Source organism: Neoarius graeffei, chromosome 1 (assembly GCF_027579695.1).
Source record: "Neoarius graeffei isolate fNeoGra1 chromosome 1, fNeoGra1.pri, whole genome shotgun sequence".
Taxonomy (NCBI): Eukaryota; Metazoa; Chordata; class Actinopteri; order Siluriformes; family Ariidae; genus Neoarius; species Neoarius graeffei.
Window position 1 is genome coordinate 55,707,572 of NC_083569.1, and position 20,947 is coordinate 55,728,518.

At 40.7% G+C, this 20,947-nt stretch overlaps 1 protein-coding gene across 4 annotated transcripts in view; it reads left to right on the forward strand.

The window, feature by feature from the left end:
- The window catches only part of sepsecs (Sep (O-phosphoserine) tRNA:Sec (selenocysteine) tRNA synthase), a 44,671-nt gene that overhangs the window by 744 nt on the left and 22,980 nt on the right, over positions 1 to 20,947 (forward strand). For all 4 annotated transcript variants that reach the window (XR_009655683.1, XR_009655682.1, XR_009655686.1 and 1 more), the window contains exon 2: positions 18,338 to 18,492. Coding sequence is in view for 1 of the 4 variants with exons in the window: in XM_060935003.1 (XP_060790986.1) it covers positions 18,338 to 18,492 (155 nt within the window). In the remaining 3 variants the exon portion in view is untranslated. The remainder of the gene's footprint in view (positions 1 to 18,337; positions 18,493 to 20,947) is intronic.

Consider the following 20,947-nt stretch of genomic DNA (forward strand, 5'->3'; position numbering starts at 1 on the left):
TACGCAGCCATGATGCTGTAATTGATGCAGTATGTGGTTTGGCATTGTCATGTTGGAAAATGCAAGGTCTTCCCTGAAAGAGACGTCGTCTGGATGGGAGCATATGTTGCTCTAGAACCTGGATATACCTTTCAGCATTGATGGTGTCTTTCCAGATGTGTAAGCTGCCCATGCCACACGCACTAATGCAACCCCATACCATCAGAGATGCAGGCTTCTGAACTGAGCGCTGATAACAACTTGGGTCGTCCTTCTCCTCTTTAGTCCGAATGACACGGCGTCCCTGATTTCCATAAAGAACTTCAAATTTTGATTCGTCTGACCACAGAACAGTTTTCCACTTTGCCACAGTCCATTTTAAATGAGCCTTGGCCCAGAAAAGACGTTTGCGCTTCTGGATCGTGTTTAGATACGGCTTCTTCTTTGAACTATAGAGTTTTAGCTGGCAACGGCGGATGGCACGGTGAATTGTGTTCACAGGTAATGTTCTCTGGAAATATTCCTGAGCCCATTTTGTGATTTCCAATACAGAAGCATGCCTGTATGTGATGCAGTGCCGTCTAAGGGCCCGAAGATCACGGGCACCCAGTATGGTTTTCCGGCCTTGACCCTTACACACAGAGATTCTTCCAGATTCTCTGAATCTTTTGATGATATTATGCACTGTAGATGATGATATGTTCAAACTCTTTGCAATTTTACACTGTCGAACTCCTTTCTGATATTGCTCCACTATTTGTTGGCGCAGAATTATGGGGATTGGTGATCCTCTTCCCATCTTTACTTCTGAGAGCCACTGCCACTCCAAGATGCTCTTTTTATACCCAGTCATGTTAATGACCTATTGCCAATTGACCTAATGAGCTGCAATTTGGTCCTCCAGCTGTTCCTTTTTTGTACCTTTAACTTTTCCAGCCTCTTATTGCCCCTGTCCCAACTTTTTTGAGATGTGTTGCTGTCATGAAATTTCAAATGAGCCAATATTTGGCATGAAATTTCAAAATGTCTCACTTTCGACATTTGATATGTTGTCTATGTTCTATTGTGAATACAATATCAGTTTTTGAGATTTGTAAATTATTGCATTCCGTTTTTATTTACAATTTGTACTTTGTCCCAACTTTTTTGGAATCAGGGTTGTACATATACACACGCACATCCCTATATACACACACCTCTCCATACATATACCCATATAAAATCTATTATAAGCATACACCACATACAGTACGCATGCACAACCCACTCACACAGACACGAAAAGTAACAGAAAAGTGTTCTCATAACACTTAGTGCTACCTATCACCTCCCTCATCCCTGTACCTCTTGAAAATAGTACCTTTGAACCTCATTTTAAACTGTTTCATGTTTGGACACTGCTTCAACTCCATGGTGAACCTGTTCCACCCCACTAACTGAAACACAAAAACTTTTCCTGTTTGTATGAAATAAAGTTCATTTTTCCCCTTAAATTATAACTCCCCTCATGGATACTGAATAATTTTTGTATATTTATTGGTAATAGATTATTTTTAGCTTTGAACATTATTTGAGCTGTTTGATAATCCACGATGTCTGTAAATTTTAGTCATTTGGAGTAAATAAAAGCTTTACAGAATTTGAACGAATTAAAACATGAGAAAAAGTCAGATTCATTGCAGGAAGCAGAGTTGGTTAGTAAGGATGACGTGAGGGCAGCCATGAAAAGAATGAAGATTGGGAAAGCAGTTGGACCGGATAGTATCCCGATTGAGGCTTGGAGATGTTTGGGTGAGACGGCTGTGGAGTTCCTAATGAGATTGTTTGTTTAATAAGATCCTAGAGAATGAGAAGATGCCAAATGAATGGAGAAAGAGTGTGCTAGTCCCAATATACAAGAATAAAGGAGATGTACAGAGCTGCAGTAATTACATTTGCACTATTCCACACTAGCTCACCTTAACAGCTATTAGTTTATTGTTTATACTGCTTATTTCATGTTTACCTGCTATACCTCAAGTACCCTTGACTGTTTATTTTATGTCCTTTTGCTCCAATTTATGTGTGTGTGTGTGTATGTATATATATATATATATATATATAATCTCATTATCTCTAGCCGCTTTATCCTGTTCTACAGGGTCGCAGGCAAGCTGGAGCCGATCCCAGCTGACTACGGGCGAAAGGCGAGGTACACCCTGGACAAGTCGCCAGGTCATCACAGGGCTGACACATAGACACAGACAACCATTCACACTCACATTCACACCTACGCTCACTTTAGAGTCACCAGTTAACCTAACCTGCATGTCTTTGGACTGTGGGGGAAACCGGAGTACCCGGAGGAAACCCACGCGGACACGGGGAGAACATGCAAACTCCGCACAGAAAGGCCCTCGCCGGCCACGGGGCTCGAACCCGGACCTTCTTGCTGTGAGGCGACAGCGCTAACCACTACACCACCGTGCCGCCCCGGTCAATAGTAGTATTTTATAATCAATACGAAATTTGATTGGGAGCCAGTGCAGTGTGGATAAGACAGGGGTGATGTGGTCATATTTTCTAGTTCTAGTAAGGACTCTTGCTGCTGCATTTTGAACTAACTGGAGCTTGTTTATGCACTTATTGGAACATCCAGACAGTAAGGCATTACAATAATCCAACCTGGAGGTAACGAAAGCATGAACTAGGTTTTCTGTGTCATGTAGTGACATTAAATTTCTTATCTTAGCACAGGGGTGGTCAATTATTTTTTCCATGCGGCCACATGAGAAACAGAAAATTTTGTGGAGGGCCGGACCAAAAGGCTGAACTAAATTCTGCATAATATTAATTGTATTTCTTTATATAAAGCAATAAATATCATTGTTTTTACAAGCTGGTAAGAGTATGGAAAAAACGAGGTTGCCTTACAAAAAATGTCATTTATTCAGTCAAATTTCCCAAAATAATGGTTAACAAAATGTGAACATTTGTACCTTTTTTTTTTTTTTTTTTAGTCACATTCACCCCAAAACACAGTAAAGACATCACAATATTGTCTTTCTACTCCAAATATCAATTAAGATACATCATATTATAATAATGATGCCCACATTTGTAGTCTAATCACCTCATTTGGTGTTTTTCAGTTTTTTATTTGTTCAGTGAGAGAGCTCTAGTCTCTGTTGGTCTTTAACGAGTGCATCAAAGTCAGGTTGAATGTCTGAGGTGGAGATGCGAAGCACAGCTGACAGATGATCAGTCGATTCGGTGTAGGAATCAGATCTACAGATCGGCTTGGGCTCCGGCGCCTGCTGGTGACGTCACACTATGTGATTGGCTGGACCGTTTGAAGGATGGCGTACAAGTTTGTGGTTGGTCTGGACAAATTACGGAAGTAGTTATCGCGGGATTAGGTTTCGTGGGATTTCATGTCGCGCGCATTGCGTTTTTGTTGAACACAACTTCAAAATAAAAGCAATGCATATTCAGTCCATGCATGAGGTAAAATTAGAAAATACGTTTATTTTGTAATTTCTAATTAACCTTATGCGGGCCGGTCAGAATGAACCAAAGGGCCGGATGCGGCCTGCGGGCCGTAAAATGCCCAGGTCTGTCTTAGCAATATTTCTGAGATGAAAGAAAGCTGTCCGGGAGGTGGTCAAAGCAGACGAGTTCAAATATCTGGGGTCAGCTGTACAAAATAAAGGCGAGTGTGGAAGAGCGTGCAAGCAGGTTGGAATGGATGGAGGAGAGTGTCAGGAGTGATTTGTGACAGAAGGGTACCAGCAGGAATGAAAGGGAAAGTGTCCAAGACAGTAGTCAGAGCAGCTATGTTGTATGGTTTGGAGACAGTGGCACTGACAAAAAAAAACCAGGAGGCTGAACTGGAGGGAGCAGAGCTGAAGATGCTGAGATTTTCATTAGGAGTGGCAAAGTTGGACAGGATTAGACACAAGTAGGGATCGACCGATATGTTTTTTTCAGGGCCGATACCGATTATTATGGAATTGGGATGCCGATAACCGATATGTGCAACCGATAAATGTAAACATTATAATTCACATGAAATTAAACATAGCACACACTGACACAGACCTTCATATCCATGAAATGTATGTTTAATTGTAAAATTGAACATGAAATTTTGTGCAGGGAGATGCCAGCAGCATTTGTACAATAAAGTCAAACATTAGTTAGAATAAAATGAGAAATAAAATAATAAAATAAATATTCACCAATAAAAAAAATAAATCACTCCCTACTATATTACAGCTCACCATTTTCAGTGGAAAATAAATGAAAATACACTCTGGATTCTTTTACACTAAGAACTAAGTAAGACTTACCAACTTCAAGTAGTTTTTAAATAACAAATCAAGTGTAGGGAGCTGCCTGCAGCATTTTTTAAAAAGTAAAATCAAACATAAAGTAGGCGATCACTCCCTATTATGTAACAACTTAACAAGTAACCATCTACATTCTAATGCTTTTAATGCCCAAGCCTATATTCCCAATGTAGGAGGATTATATTGTAGTGAAGGAAGCACAGTTGCTCTGCATGTTAAAAGCTCTGGTTAAAAGGAGCGGCTGCTCCTTTAAGAGTCTGTTCAGAGAACGGAAGTCGGAGTGAAGGGGCGGCCGCGGCTCTGCTCCTTTAAGAGTATATCGCTTTCCGAATCAGAAGCTCTAGCGAGGAGAATCACTTGCGCAAGAATTATAAATGCTAGTGGAGTACATTACAGCGCAATGTGAAGTAGCATAAGAACATTTAAGTCAAGAGTTTAATTGATGTATTTCGTTCATTACCGTTTATCCAAGCAAGTGTGCATCCACGACGCAATTCATTACTGAGCCCACAACAAGCGTCCTGACAAACTCCCTACAGTATTACAGCCTACTAGCACCGTATCACACGTCTTCCCTTGACCACCTCTCTGTATGGCTGTCATTCTGCTGTTCGAGTAGAACTACTGACACATTCACAACGCTTCCAGACGGGGATTTAAAAATGACTGCAGCCTACGTTATGCTGGGGACTGCTTACTATGGACAACATTACATGTAGTTTCAGCGAGACTAGTTGGTTGTAGGCTAATTCAAGTGCTTCCTTCCGTAAGCTAAGTTTGTCTGGCTACACAGATGCAAATGGACAATTTTAACGAGTAGTAGATGAAGAATGTAAACATATAATGATGTTGTGCTTTTGCAACTTGTGTGTTTGTGACTTATTGTGGCAAAAGCAGCGTGTCCTTACCTTGAAGTGGGATCTGCTTCTGCCCGAGTGCCCATACGGCCGCCTTGAAACAGTTCACAGCGTTTAGCTACGCGTGTTGATTGGCTGTATCTCTTGTGTCAAACAAATCAGATGTTGTGGTGGGCGGGACGGTGTTCTTAAACTCAGAGAGGCGAGTGCAGGAAAGGACGTGCAGTGACAGTCGCGTTAGGAACGAAACGGCTGCAAAAAGGCATGTAATCGGCATATCGGTGGAAATTATGGCTGATACCGATAACCCTAAAAATGCAGAATATCCGCCCGATATATCGGCCAGGCCGATTATCGGTCGACCCCTAGACACAAGAATATTAAAGGGACAGGACATGTAGGACAGCTTGGAGACAAAGTGAGAGAGGGTGAGAGATTGAGATTGTTTGGACTTGTACAGACGAGAGATCCAGGGTCTATTGGGAAAAAAATGCTGGAGATGGGGTTGCCAGGTCGAAGGAAAAGAGGAAAACCAACGATGAGATTTATGGATGTGGTGAAGGGGACGGTTGGTGTGACAGAAAAAGATACAGAGGAGATGGCGGGACGTTATCCGCTGTGGTGATCCCTAACAGGAACAGCCGAAAGAAGAAGAAGAAACCGCACAACTGTATAATTATACAGTGGGGTCCAAAGATCTGAGAACACGAGTGAAAATGCTTCTATTGTACATTCTTTTCGAATTTAATAGCCTACAGTCGTTCCAGGTTATATTACTGACAACAACTTGAGTGAAAAGTAGTATCTTTTGAAATATTTACATGAATTTCAGAATTTCTGAGTATTTGAATTATTCAAATCATGTTTGCTTTTGTGACGGTGTGCACTCGAAAAATATTACATTTTTTGTGACTGTGCACTCGGTTTTTGGAATGAGATTATTTGCTGTTAACAAATGTCTTAAAGCAGTTTTATTTTGAATTTTTGTGAAAACATCAGTGATTGGAAGAAAAATGTACAGAATGGTAGAAGAAGCAAGGGGCTCATTTCTTTCCAGCCCAGACTGTAGATTAATGCAGCCAGTCAGTGATCGGCATGTCAGGTGACTACACAGTGTGAAACCCATCTTAGGTTTGATCTCCATTTGGTCTGATACTTTCCTACACACGGGGGCGGAGCTAAGGGGTGGCCAGGGGAGCCGTGGCCACCCCAGGGCCGGACAATAAAATTTATAAAACTGATATGTCCCATGAAATGTTAGTTCCGCCCGCTGGATTTTTGTTCCGCCTATTTGGTTTCTGCGGGGATGCATATTACCGTAGCACTAGGGTTGGGCGGTATCCAAATTTTGATACCTTTAAACTGTCTCTGTGTTTTCCCGGGGTATACGGTATTACCGAGAAAAAAATAATATTTTGTTTCGGCCTACTGTGTAACGTGCGCCTATGCCTCAAATGTACTATTTAAAAGCAGCATAGCAAATTGTGTGCATTGATGAATGGATTAAGAGATATTTCAAAGCATCACGCAACTCTTCCTTCATCTTGAAAATAGCATTCAACTGTCGTTTACACATGTCTGCATTGAAACGCCATTTGCAGCACTATTTCACCTACTCCATCAAAAAAAAGTACACGATGAGCAGGATCATACCCTTTCAAGCATGGGAAATAAAGAAAAGAAAAAGAATCAACCAACACCCAAGTCCGTTTAGACTGCGCGATAAACCATATTCTTCAGCGCAAATGAGGCGAACCTAATTCAAATGCGTGATAGCTGCACAAGGCAAAATCATATGGGCCCACGTCATGCCATGGCGGGGAAATTAATAATCAAATGGCCTTACCTTGCTTAAAACGTTGTCTTGATCACATAACTCCTTACAGTTATTCCACTTAAATCCATACGGTTTAACACACCCAACAAAGATAGCAAGCGCATTGCTAATTCCCACCAGAAACCTAACAGTTTATGCTACGATGTTTTCTTCCGTTTCTTCAGTAGATGACATTTCAAACGTTTATTACCCACATCCCAAATGTCATACGTTATATTATTTTACCTTGTTGTTACTCATGTAACCTACTCAAAACACAACTCATTGGAGAGATCTCGTGGAAGTGGAGTACCCCAGGCTATGGTGTGCCTTAGGGGACATATTAGATTTTTCGTTTGGTTTGAAACCAAAATACTGCCACACTGCCGATGTTTTTTTTTTTTTGCGCCACTAACTCGTTATTTTGACTTGCCATCTTTCAACCGCAGTCTCAGTCTCTTTTTTTTTTAGATAGGACAGTATAGAGAGACAGGAAATGAGCGGGGGAGAGAGAGACGGGATCGGGAAATAACCTCGGGTCGGAATCGAACCCGGGTCCCCGGATTTATGGTACGGTGCCTTAGCCATCTGAGCCATGACACCCCCGGCCTCAGTCTCTTGCGAAGCTTTCTGTCAGACTCCAAATGTCACGCAGGGTTGCCATGGTAACGATATAAACAACCCTGCACGCGATGAGAACTTCTTTAGGAAATTGATAGAATTAGTGAAAATACGATCACACAGTTATTCGGGATGATCTTCAATTTATTATTTTATATTATGACCTCATGTACTCCATATTTATTTAGATATTATATATATTTTTTTAAATGACGGTAATGAGACCGATACCGTTGGTACTTTTGGATACCTCGGGATACCTTCTTACCGTAATACCGCCCAACCCTACGTAGCGCACAAACATTTCGCGCGTTCAAGCAGCAGGTGGATGAGCAGGTTGTCGTGACGGTGGTGGTATCAGATAGTCATGGTCTAGTCCGACAACACAACAACCTACGAACTACGTGAACATGCGATTAATTTGGGATGCAAGTTATTCATCTCTTATACTCTCTTAAAGTTTTCTCACTTTGTGGACATCCAGTTACAATTCTGTCCTCAGACAATTCAGAGTTTCCAGAAATCTCCACTTTGCCCGGGGTTTTTGAAAGTATCCGTTTTCAGTGACTGAAACCTTCGTTTACATGTAAATGCAACCGTATAGATAAATATGCGTCTTTTTTTTTTTAAAGATATTTTTTGGGCTTGTTGCACCTTTATTGGATAGGACAGTGTAGAGACAGGACAGGAAATGAGTGGGAGAGAGAGACGGGAAGGGATCGGGAAATGACCTCGGGTCAGAATCGAACCCGGGTCCCCTGATTTATGGTATGGCGCCTTATCCACCTGAGCCACGACGCCCCTAAATATGCGTCTTTTATAGCTATCCGGCTACAGTGGGATTTGTGCTGTGTGCACACAGATAGATATGAGATAGATATCGAGAAAATGTAGAGATGTTGTGTGATGTTTATATTAATGTGTGTGAGATGTTGTGTGTTACTGGTGGGAGTACACATTGATTAATAATTGTCATACTCATACATACACAACACTCATGCATTCTCTCAACACACACTCTCCCCCCCACCTAGCCTGGGCCCGCCCATCCTAAGTGTGACGCAACACGAGGGCCTGTTGCGAGCTTAGTCTGGCCAGGCAAGCTATCTACAGCTCTTCCAAGCTCCCAAAAAATCAGGAGCCAATCAACTTTGAGCATCTCCAACGGCCCTGGGTAGAGGCGTGTTCAAGGCAGTGACGTAGTAGAACTGCAACCGGAAGCCATAGATTGTTTACAGAATCTATGCCGGAAGCGCTTCATTCACTAGAAACATTACGAACATGGAGCAGCGGCAAGCCTTTGACACAGCGGTAGATGCTGTATTGAAAGCATTCAACGGGAAGTTCTCATTGAAAACGGAGCAAAGAGCAGCCCTGGAGGTATTTATTGAAAGGAAGGACGTTTTCGCCTTGCTCCCGACCGGCTTCGGTAAGAGTTTAATCTACCAGTTAGCCCCGTCGCATCACATACGTCAGAGGAAAGAGTGATGTGATTGGTTTAAGCTTCGTCACAGCCTTTTCTGGCTTCGACCAGTAGCAAACTGAGGCATTTCAGGGAGGCAGATCAACCACGCGCTTTGGGAAACGGTTGGGCTTAATATCTGTGCCAGACCAAATGCTCGCAGAGCTTTGAAGTCGCGTTAGCCAGACTACCCCCCACCCCTTTCATGCACCACATTTCTATATTTATATGTAACACACTCACTCATACACAACACTTATGCACTCTCTTAACACACTGTCTATCTCACTCTCACACACGCACACAATTTGTGCACTACATTTCTACATGTAACATTCATACACTCTCAACACAGACACACAACTCATGCACTAAATTTTTATATTTAAATGTAACACTCATGCACTGTCTTAACTCTCTCTCTCATATATGAACACATACTTCACTCTCTTAACACACACTATGTTTTTCTCTCACTCACTATAAGATACAACTCATGCACTCTCAACACACACCCTCTCTTACACACACACACACACACACACACACACCACTCATACATGATGCACTACATTTCTATATTTACATGTAACACACTCACTGGTATACACAACACTCGTGCACTCTCAACACACACACCACTCATGCACTCTGAACACACACTCACCCACACACCACCCATGCACTACATTTCTATATTCACATATAACACACACAACACTCATGCACTCTGAACGTACACTCTCACACACACACAACTTATGCACTTCATTTTTGTATTTACATGTAATATATCTTCACACACACACACACACACACACACACACACACAATTCGTATACTACAGCTCATCTATATCTACATGCAGTGCACATACTTCCCCCTCACACACACACACACCACTCATGCACTACACCTCATCTGTGTCATGTGTTACATCAGTGTAACACTTTCACTCACTCACTCGCGCGCGTGCACACATTTTGTAACTCAACACATTTAGTTTGTACAGTACTTAAAATGGACAATATCACAACATGTTGTAAGTGTTTACATATGTTGTATGTATGAGTTAAGTATACAAGTATTTTCCTTTTCCTGAGCAAAGCACTCTTTATTCAAGCCTGACTAATATCCTTACTACTTCCCAGGTGCCTGGGACAGGTGATCTTTTAGTTTTTACTTTTGCAGTTTAGTAGTGATCGTTAAAATCCTGATACTTAACTAGAGTAAACAAGTTGGATGGTTTCTTTGTTTTGCAGATGCTTTGTTACATAAATTCATACATTAATTTCTGACCTCTTGGCTCAGATGGGTTTTGTTCATGAGTTAGGCACCAGATATGCCACCAGATACATCAGAATACAGGAAATCAAATCTAGCTAATTCAAAATTTCTCAGGGGAGGACCCCTGGACACCCCTCCCCCCTTATTTAGTCACAGCATGGCCACCCCTTGTATATCCTTGGCCCCCCTTTGGCCACCCCATGTAAAAAATCCTGGCTACGCCACTGCCTACACATCAGTTAAACATCATGACTGAGAAAGCACATGTGAAATACAGCCGGGACAAGGTGAATTATTTACTCTGTCATTATTTCTTCACAAAATGCCTTTGGATCAGGAACAAAAAGTAGATAGACTAAGCATATATTGCCTCATCAGGGTACAAACTACACAAAAGGACAGATGACCGAACTACAGTGGTGCTTGAAAGTTTGTGAACCCTTTAGAATTTTCTATATTTCTGCATAAATATGACCTAAAACAACATCAGATTTTCACACAAGTCTTAAAAGTAGATAAAGAGAACCCAGTTAAACAAATGAGACAAAAATATTATACTTGGTCATTTATTTATTGAGGAAAATGATCCAATAGTACATATCTATGAGTGGCAAAAGTATGTGAACCTTTAGCCTGGGCCTGCCCATCCTAAGCGTGACGCACCATGAGGGCCTGTTGCGAGCTTAGTCTGGCCAGGCAAGCTATCTACAGCTCTTCCAAGCTCCCGAAAAATCGGGAACCAATCAACTTTGAGCATCTCCAACGGCCCTGGGTAGAGGCATGTTCAAGGCAGTGACGTAGTAGAACTGCGACCGGAAGCCATAGATTGTTTACAGAATCTATGCCGGAAGCGCTTCATTCACTAGAAACATTACGAAAATGGAGCAAATTCTCATTGAAAACGAAGCAAAGAGCAGCCCTGGAGGTATTTATTGAAAGGAAGGACGTTTTCACCTTGCTCCCGACCGGCTTCGGTAAGAGTTTAATCTACCAGTTAGCCCCGTCGCGTCACATACGTCAGAGGAAAGAGTGATGTGATTTGGTTTAAGCTTCGTCACAGCCTTTTCTGGCTTTGACCAGTAGCAAACTGAGGCATTTCAGGGAGGCGGGTCAACCACGGGCTCTGGGAAACGGTTGGGCTTAATATCTTGGCCAGACTAATAGCTCGTAGAGCTTTGCAGTCGCGTTAGCCAGACTAGTGAACCTTTGCTTTCAGTATCTGGTGTGACCCCCCTTGTGCAGCAATAACTGCAACTAAACGTTTCCAGTAACTTTTGATCAGTCCTGCACACCGGCTTGGAGGAATTTTAGCCCATTCCTCCGTACAGAACAGCTTCAAGTCTGGGATGTTGGTGGGTTTCCTCACATGAACTGCTCGCTTCAGGTCCTTCCACAACATTTTGATTGGCTTAAGGTCAGGACTTTGACTTGGCCATTCCAAAACATTAACTTTTTATTCTTCTTTAACCATTCTTTGGTAGAACGACTTGTGTGCTTAGGGTCGTTGTCTTGCTGCATGACCCACCTTTACTTGAGATTCAGTTCATGGACAGATGTCCTGACATTTTCCTTTAGAATTCTCTGGTATAATTCAGAATTTATTGTTCCATCAACGATGGCAAGCCGTTCTGGCCCAGATGCAGCAAAACAGGCCCAAACCATGATACTCCCACCACCATGTTTCACAGATGGGATAAGGTTCTTATGCTGGAATGCAGTGTTTTCCTTTCTCCAAACATAATGCGTCTCATTTAAACCAAAAAGTCCTATTTTGGTCTCATCCATCCACAAAACATTTTTCCAATAGCCTTCTGGCTTGTCCACATGATCTTTAGCAAACTGCAGACAAGCAGCAATGTTCTTTTTGGAGAGCAGTGGCTTTCTCCTTGCAACCCTGCCATGCACACCATTTGTTGTTCAATGTTCTCCTGATGGTGGACTTGTGAACATTAGCCAATGTGAGAGAGGCCTTCAGTTGCTTAGAAGTTACCCTGGGGTCCTTTGTGACCTCGCCGACTATTACACACCTTGCTCTTGGAGTGATCTTTGTTGGTTGACCACTCCTGGGGAGGGTAACAATGGTCTTGAATTCCCTCCATTTGTACACAATCTGTCTGACTGTGGATTGGTGGAGTCCAAACTCTTTAGAGATGGTTTTATAACCTTTTCCAGCCTGATGAGCATCAACAACGCTTTTTCTGAGGTCCTCAGAAATCTCCTTTGTTCATGCCATGATACACTTCCACAAACGTGTTGTGAAGCTCAGACTTTGATAGATCCCTGTTCTTTAAATAAAACAGGGTGCCCACTCACACCTGATTGTCATCCCATTGATTGAAAACACCTGACTCTAATTTCACCTTCAAATTAACTGCTAATCCTAGAGGTTCACATACTTTTGCCACTCACAGATATGTCATATTGGATTGTTTTCCTCCATAAATAAATGACCAAGTATAATATTTTTGTCTCATTTGTTTAACTGGGTTTTCTTTATCTACTTTTAGGACTTGTCTGAAAATCTGATGTTGTTTTAGGTCATATTTATGCAGAAATATAGAATATTCTAAAGGGTTCACAAACTTTCAAGCACGACTGTATAAATATGGCATTGTGTTTCAACAAAACGGTTAGAGCGTTTCTGTTAGCCATGTTTGAAATTTGGAGGAAACACGGCATAAACCCAGTCGAGTATTAGAGACAACGTACAAATCATGAATGCAGCTGCTCGTCTGCCCTTAAGTGTGTGTGTAATAGTTTGTCTCACATAATTCTTATCATGCCATTGATGAGACATCATGAAATAGTTCATCGATCAGCCCTAATAGTTTCATTGTTGAGCTACTGATAGCAGTGTTTCCCACAGACCAGGTAGCAATTTGTGGTGCTCCACTGTGCCGATGAGGGAATCGTGCGCGGTGGAGTCGTGGCGGTCGGTGGAGTCGGTCATTGGGGTGTATGCAAAGTGTTTACAGCGGGCAGTGTTCAAATGCACAGTATTTTTCTTCAGAGTCACCTGCTGGGACTATTTTAAAGCTACAAGAAGCATTTGAGATTATTCAGTTCAATCTAAATTCTTTTAAGTTCTTTAAGAGAAGACAGCTAAAACAATTTTTACCAGAACCCTGCCTGGTTTTATTCCTCGACCCAACTTTACATTACAGGGCAGGCCATTAGTTTGCTGGGCTTGATGTTGGTGGAAAACCTGTCTTTTAAATTTATGAAAATTACTCACCAAAATTTAAGTTAAAGTTTAGTTTTTACTTGAGATGCACCGATTGCAATTTTTTGGGCCGATTCTGATTTTCCATGGAGTGTGACCTGCCGATACCGATTTTGGCCGATTCCGATTTCATTTTTTCAAACCACTTCACAGCGCACACAAAGACTATTTTCTTTTTATCTTTTCTTTAATAGAACATTCTGCCAGATTTTCAGTAATAAATTTTCAACACCTCAAAGGTTGAAAACAAACAGACATTGTTCTTTGTAAAATCTTTCTTCATGTTTGGTATTAACATATTAGTTCCTGCAATAGGAAATTCACACAAACATTTTTCTTTTCCCATCCAATATCTGGCATAAAAACAACTTCCCCCTTATATATTATTTGCCTTCTGCTATGGAACACACTTTCATAAGCCTATTTAGATCTGAAAACTTATGCCTTATAGAACAACCCATTTTCTTCATTCAGTATCAAAATACAAAAATAATTTCCAGTCATACTTATACCATAGCCATTCTATCATCTTTGTCAAATGTGTATTTGTGGAGTAATTTCCAATGGAATCAAGTGCAACCAAGGTCGTAAAACAAACAAAAATACATTTTTTTTCTCTCTCTTTGTACAAATCTAACTAGATGTTTGGTAAGAGGCTAACGTATTAATTCCTGTTATGGGAAATTCACACAACCACAAACATTTTCTTCTTTTCACATCCAATATCTGGCACAAAAAAAAATTCACTATATTTGGATATATAATATATCCAAATATAGTGAATTTTTTTTTTTGTTAACGGCGCGCTGGAGCTCGTTAGGTGCGTAGGACTGACACTGTTCTGCGCAAGCGCAACACAATCGCACTAGAAAGCATGTTCAAGCTGCCAGTGTAGCTGCAGTCTTTTTAGTTGTGAATTACGAGTATTTTCACTTTCATCTCTATGTGATACACAAGCTTTGATCGGCAGAAAATCGGCATGTTTTAATTTTGACCGGCCGGTCACCGGTCGTGGCCGATCTCATGAAAATTGGCCGATTCCGATCGGCAGCTGGTCAATCAGTGCATCTCTGGTTTTGACCTTAGTTTTTTGCCTTTTTGGTGGCAATCTTTCAATCATTCTTTAGTTGACATTCAAGGAATAAATTGCAAAAAACTAGCTGGAGGTTTTTATTTTAAATATTGAACTCAACACTTACCTCAACCAATACTAAAATGAAATAAATAGTATAATGTAACAACAAAATAATAATAAAATAAAATATCATAATTAGGTGTAAGAAACCACTTAAGGTAATACCAAGGCAACTAACAATAATGAAAAAGCATTACCCTAATTGGTGCAAAGCCTGCATGCCCTATCAGAACATTTAATTCTCCGTGGCTTCCTGAAAAAAACTCAAGTGCCCTATCATAAGGGAAGTCATTGCTGAAGCGGGATAAACGGGATAATGCAATAAGGCCGGTTCCTCGCGTCAAGCTGCTACTGTATGCATCAAAATTGGTTTATAGCCTGACTCAGGGATGTCCGTTTCCTGTAAGCCAAGAAGGCTATGACTATGCTCACTCTAGGACCCAAATTGTTTTAGCGAAAAGTGCTAAAGACTCAAATTTTTCTTTAGCAATTTGCAATTTTGCTTAGCAAGAAATGCTAAAAGAACAATTTTCTTTTTAGCAAAGTAATTTTTTTAGCAAGATATGTTATACTTCTAAATGTTTCTTGCACTGACATAATATTGAAAAATGAATTGTTATTGTAGTTTGTTGGTGAATCCTCTTATTTTGATCATTTCATCAACTGTATGTAATGAAATTGTGTGTTTAATTTAACCCGCTTAAACTGGTTTACGGAGTCCATATTTTTCATTATAATTATATCTAACATCTGGTGTGATGTGTTTTGCATTCTTTGCTATCTATGCACCTTTTAGCCCTTAGTCACCCTCTGTAGTATGCTGACTGGCCTGTGTGTGTGTAATTGGGATCTGTGTGTGTGTGTGTGTGTGTGTGTGTGTGTTTAGGGGGAGGGGGGTGTCTTTATGGGTAGGATGAAGGGAGCTCAGGGAGTTAAAATCAATGGTTGTTTCTTATAAATTAATCTCATAACCCAAATATAATGATATTCACCATTAATTTCTCAAATGAAACACTTGCAGTCAAAACTTTGAACCATGTGGGTCAAAACGCTCTGAAAACAAGGTACACTTGGTCGATATATCCTGGTTCATCTGTGAGTTCTTCCAAAGTTCTGTCAGGGTTGATATTATGTAGAAAATACATCTTTAGAATGGTTATATCGTGTTTTTATCCCTAACTGAGAAAGCTAACAGAATATTCTAATGTTATCTCACTTTTTAGATAAGTTTTTGTCATACGTAAAGTCGGATAATTTATTTTAAACAAACCTCGCTATAATCTTGTTCACTAATGAGCGAGAATTGCCGACATTATCAGCGCAACTCGGAAATTGATCATTTTATATGTAAGGTCCGATGCTATTGGAAGACGTAATTTGGGTCAACCAATAAGAAGCTTCGAAACTCGGGGGCGTTGGTTATAAATCAAAACATCGAAGATGGACACGAAAGGCAGGGCCTGAATTTCATTTTTCAGAATGGGGGGGGGAATTCCCCCCCTCAGTGACTCAAATGGGGGGGATTTACACAGTTTGGGGGGGATTTATACAGTTTGTGGGGAACGCTACTTGTGGGCTTAAATAGCTTAGGTCTTACCTTCTGCCACTACTCAGATTGAAGATCTCTACAGTACGTAACCTTTTGTCACCATTTGAGGTATCCTTTTTAGTAGACTTTTCATTTTGATATCTCCAAATTTGGATAGCATTGTCAGACAAAGGCCGGGTGGATAAACGCGAGTATTATTCCCACCAGCCGTCTAAGATATGGACTGTTCAGTTTCGGGTGGAGGGTAGAAAACCACCACAAAATGAAAGAGATCCTTTACAGCATGACATTGCTGAACGACTGTATTATGCCATCAAACACCAATAGCCTTTTTCTAGCAGTGCGAGTAAGGCTCTAGGAAGAGTTTGGAAGGTTGTGTGCCTTTTAGTGAAGCTAATTTTACAACCTCCTTAGTGTTGCTTTACACAGCTGCTTCTTCCTCATCTTCATGCACTATTCTTTAAGTGTCACTGCTTTGTTTAATTATAAAAAAGAAAAAAAAATCAGTCCGTTCTTAATAGCACTCAATGAATTTATTGACACAACAAGTCTAACTTAAAATCTAACTTAAACCAGTCTGCTGACTTTTCAGGATTCTCTTAACTATGTTTGTGTTATTTGTCTCTTCTTTTAGTGGCCATCTCTTTAATCAGTGACCTTTTGCTTTTTCCTTTTATAACATTTTTATATCATCTTTTTTTTATCAACTTTTATATCATTTTTCTATTCTCATGTCTGATCTGATCATCCCTGTCCTCTGTTTAATGTCTACAATTAAAATAAGAAAACACTATCAAACTGTTCTTAACACTGAATGAATTTACAAACTTTGTTTCAGTCCACATATAGAACGTTAACATGACAACAGTCTTTGTTGACTTTTCAGGATTCTCTTATACCATATAGCCCTGTCTCCTGTGTCATATGCCATCTTTAAAAAAAAAAATCAAATTGTTCTCAACACTGAACAATTCATCTTTGCTGAGTGCAGGATTCTTGTACATATGTAGTCTTTCCTACTCTTTCTCCTAGTGGTCATCCCTTTTGTCAGCATCAGCTTCCTTTGCTTTTCCTTGTAAATACTTTTTTCTTATAGCCATGCTCTGATCTAATCCCCTTCGCAACGTCGACGTTAACGTTAGCTGTCTCGTCCTGTGTATTCTCAACGATATCACTCACACTGCTATTACCACCATCGGATTCAGGAGTTTTCCTCTTAGCAGGGGAAACTTCTGCCACTGCACTTGTACGTTTTAGCCAGCGGTCCATATGTTTTACAGCGAAAGTCCGAGAGAGGAAGAGTGCGCGCGCTGTATCTGTGTGTGAGTGAACTGTCTGTGTCTGCTGTGTTTGTTCTGAGTAGGCTATGGGGGGAGGGGGGGTCAGTCAGTAAAAGGAGGGTTCAATTCAAGTAACCTTGAGAACAGAAGGTAGTCGCGCATTCACACTGATCCATTATTAGATTGACGTTGTCAGGCAATGCAGTAATGTGTGCGGGAATCTCTCGCATTAGAATCGTTAAAGATGCGGGAATTTAAAAAAAATATATGCGCGATACCCGCAATCCCGCGCCCAAATTCAGGCCCTGAAAGGTACTGTTTATCTTGAGAAATCGCAATTGTTTGATGGATTTTGCTTAAACTTTAAATGACTTTTTCGCATAAAATGCAAATACAGATGATTTTCTTTTCGCAAATTGGAATAAAACTTCGCAATTTGCGGACGTGCGAGCGGCTAGCGTGAGCCCAGTATGATAAAGCTCATCACGAGCATGACGTCGGCTACCTTTTAAAATAAGGGGTTGGAAGGCGAATCGGGAAGGCTGTGTTATTTTTAATTAGCCTAACAGGCCTACTTGCAGTTCGGGTATATGTGCAACAGCTGGCCTATGTATGGGAAACCCTGTGATAGGTTTAGATTTTAGCCCTCCCAGTTAATCTCTTGCTTGTCTGTCACTGTAGACTACTGTAATTGTAGTGGCTCGACTCTACAGTATCATTGTACCTTATTACTTAACACTTGCTTTCTTCTAAATAGGTAAAGGTGCGAGTTGTGAGATGTTTCCCTGTCTTCCCAGGGCAAATGTCCAGAGGAGGGATGGAGCGAAAGCACCATAGAGCTCTTTCTGAATGAGCTCGCAGTCATGGATAGTAATAATTTCTTGGGGAACTGCGGCGTTGGAGAGAGAGAGGGACGAGTCGCCTCTGACCTGGTGGCCCGAAGACATTACAGGTAACTTGCATGGTTTTTTGGGGGGGGAATTACACTGTTGGAAGTGGTGGCCTGGTGAGCAACGGCACGGCTTTGTGTAAAAAGAGCAGGAATGGAAATATTACTTTTATTGCGTTAGTAGTTCAGAGGTTTTGTAGTAAAGCAGTTGCCATGCATTCAGTGTCTGTCCAAGAGCCATACGTGTTTCCTATTGTCTTGGGTAACAATGAATAGAAATCTATGACAACATCTCATCTCATTATCTCTAGCCGCTTTTATGAGCTCAGTGGGGGAAAAATCATCGCATCTGGGTACGCCGGTCACAAATATTACATTTTGACTGATGATTAATTGTTGTAAAAGCAGTCATGCAAAGTGTATTTTTATGCCACTTTTATAATAATAAGCATAACTTCAGAAGAGTATTGTTGCCACATCAGATAAAAGAAAAAAAAGTCAGTGTCCTATAATAACATGAAAAGTTTGTTATAACAATACATTTTCACATTATTGCGTCAAATGTTTCGTGTTATGGTTTCACGTTATAACGTGATTATATAACCCCGATTCCAAAAAAGTTGGGACAAAGTACAAATTGTAAATAAAAACGGAATGCAATGATGTGGAAGTTTCAAAATTCCATATTTTATTCAGAATAGAACATAGATGACATATCAAATGTTTAAACTGAGAAAATGTATCATTTAAAGAGAAAAATTAGGTGATTTTAAATTTCATGACAACAACACATCTCAAAAAAGTTGGGACAAGGCCATGTTTCCCACTGTGAGACATCCCCTTTTCTCTTTACAACAGTCTGTAAACGTCTGGGGACTGAGGAGACAAGTTGCTCAAGTTTAGGGATAGGAATGTTAACCCATTCTTGTCTAATGTAGGATTCTAGTTGCTCAACTGTCTTAGGTCTTTTTTGTCGTATCTTCCGTTTTATGATGCGCCAAATGTTTTCTATGGGTGAAAGATCTGGACTGCAGGCTGGCCAGTTCAGTACCCGGACCCTTCTTCTACGCAGCCATGATGCTGTAATTGATGCAGTATGTGGTTTGGCATTGTCATGTTGGAAAATGCAAGGTCTTCCCTGAAAGAGACGTCGTCTGGATGGGAGCATATGCTGCTCTAGAACCTGGATATACCTTTCAGCATTGATGGTGTCTTTCCAGATGCGTAAGCTGCCCATGCCACATGCACTAATGCAACCCCATACCATCAGAGATGCAGGCTTCTGAACTGAGCGCTGATAACAACTTGGGTCGTCCTTCTCCTCTTTAGTCCGAATGACACGGCGTCCCTGATTTCCATAAAGAACTTCAAATTTTGATTCGTCTGACCACAGAACAGTTTTCCACTTTGCCACAGTCCATTTTAAATGAGCCTTGGCCCAGAGAAGACGTCTGCGCTTCTGGATCGTGTTTAGATACGGCTTCTTCTTTGAACTATAGAGTTTTAGCTGGCAACGGTGGATGGCACGGTGAATTGTGTTCACAGATAATGTTCTCTGGAAATATTCCTGAGCCCATTTTGTGATTTCCAATACAGAAGCATGCCTGTATGTGATGCAGTGCCGTCTAAGGGCCTGAAGATCACGGGCACCCAGTATGGTTTTCCGGCCTTGACCCTTACGCACAGAGATTCTTCCAGATTCTCTGAATCTTTTGATGATATTATGCACTATAGATGATGATATGTTCAAACTCTTTGCAATTTTACACTGTCGAACTCCTTTCTGATATTGCTCCACTATTTGTCGGTGCAGAATTAGGGGGATTGGTGATCCTCTTCCCATCTTTACTTCTGAGAGCCGCTGCCACTCCAAGATGCTCTTTTTATACCCAGTCATGTTAATGACCTATTGCCAATTGACCTAATGAGTTGCAATTTGTTCCTTTTTTGTACCTTTAACTTTTCCAGCCTCTTATTGCCCCTGTCCCAACTTTTTTGAGATGTGTTGCTGTCATGAAATTTCAAATGAGCCAATATTTGGCATGAAATTTCAAAATGTCTCACTTTCGACATTTGATATGTTGTCTATGTTCTATTGTGAATACAATATCAGTTTTTGAGATTTGTAAATTATTGCATTCCGTTTTTATTTACAATTTGTACTTTGTCCCAACTTTTTTGGAATCGGGGTTGTATTGTTAAAACGTGAAACTTTTCACGTTATAACATGATAGATTCAAACATGAGTTTAATGGTTTGAATGAATGAGGTGTGCGGAGAATAAACTGGGTAATATCATTTACATGATTTAATCAAGTGCTGTTTCATGCTTTGGTGTGGCAGCAATATGCTTCCATACATAACAGATGGGTAAATGTGTACATACACCTTATGAAGAGCTGTTAAATACAGTGGTGCTTGAAAGTTTGTGAACCCTTTAGAATTTTCTATATTTGTCCACAATTATGACCAGACACATCCTAAAATTAGATAGACAATCAAATTAAACAAATGAGAC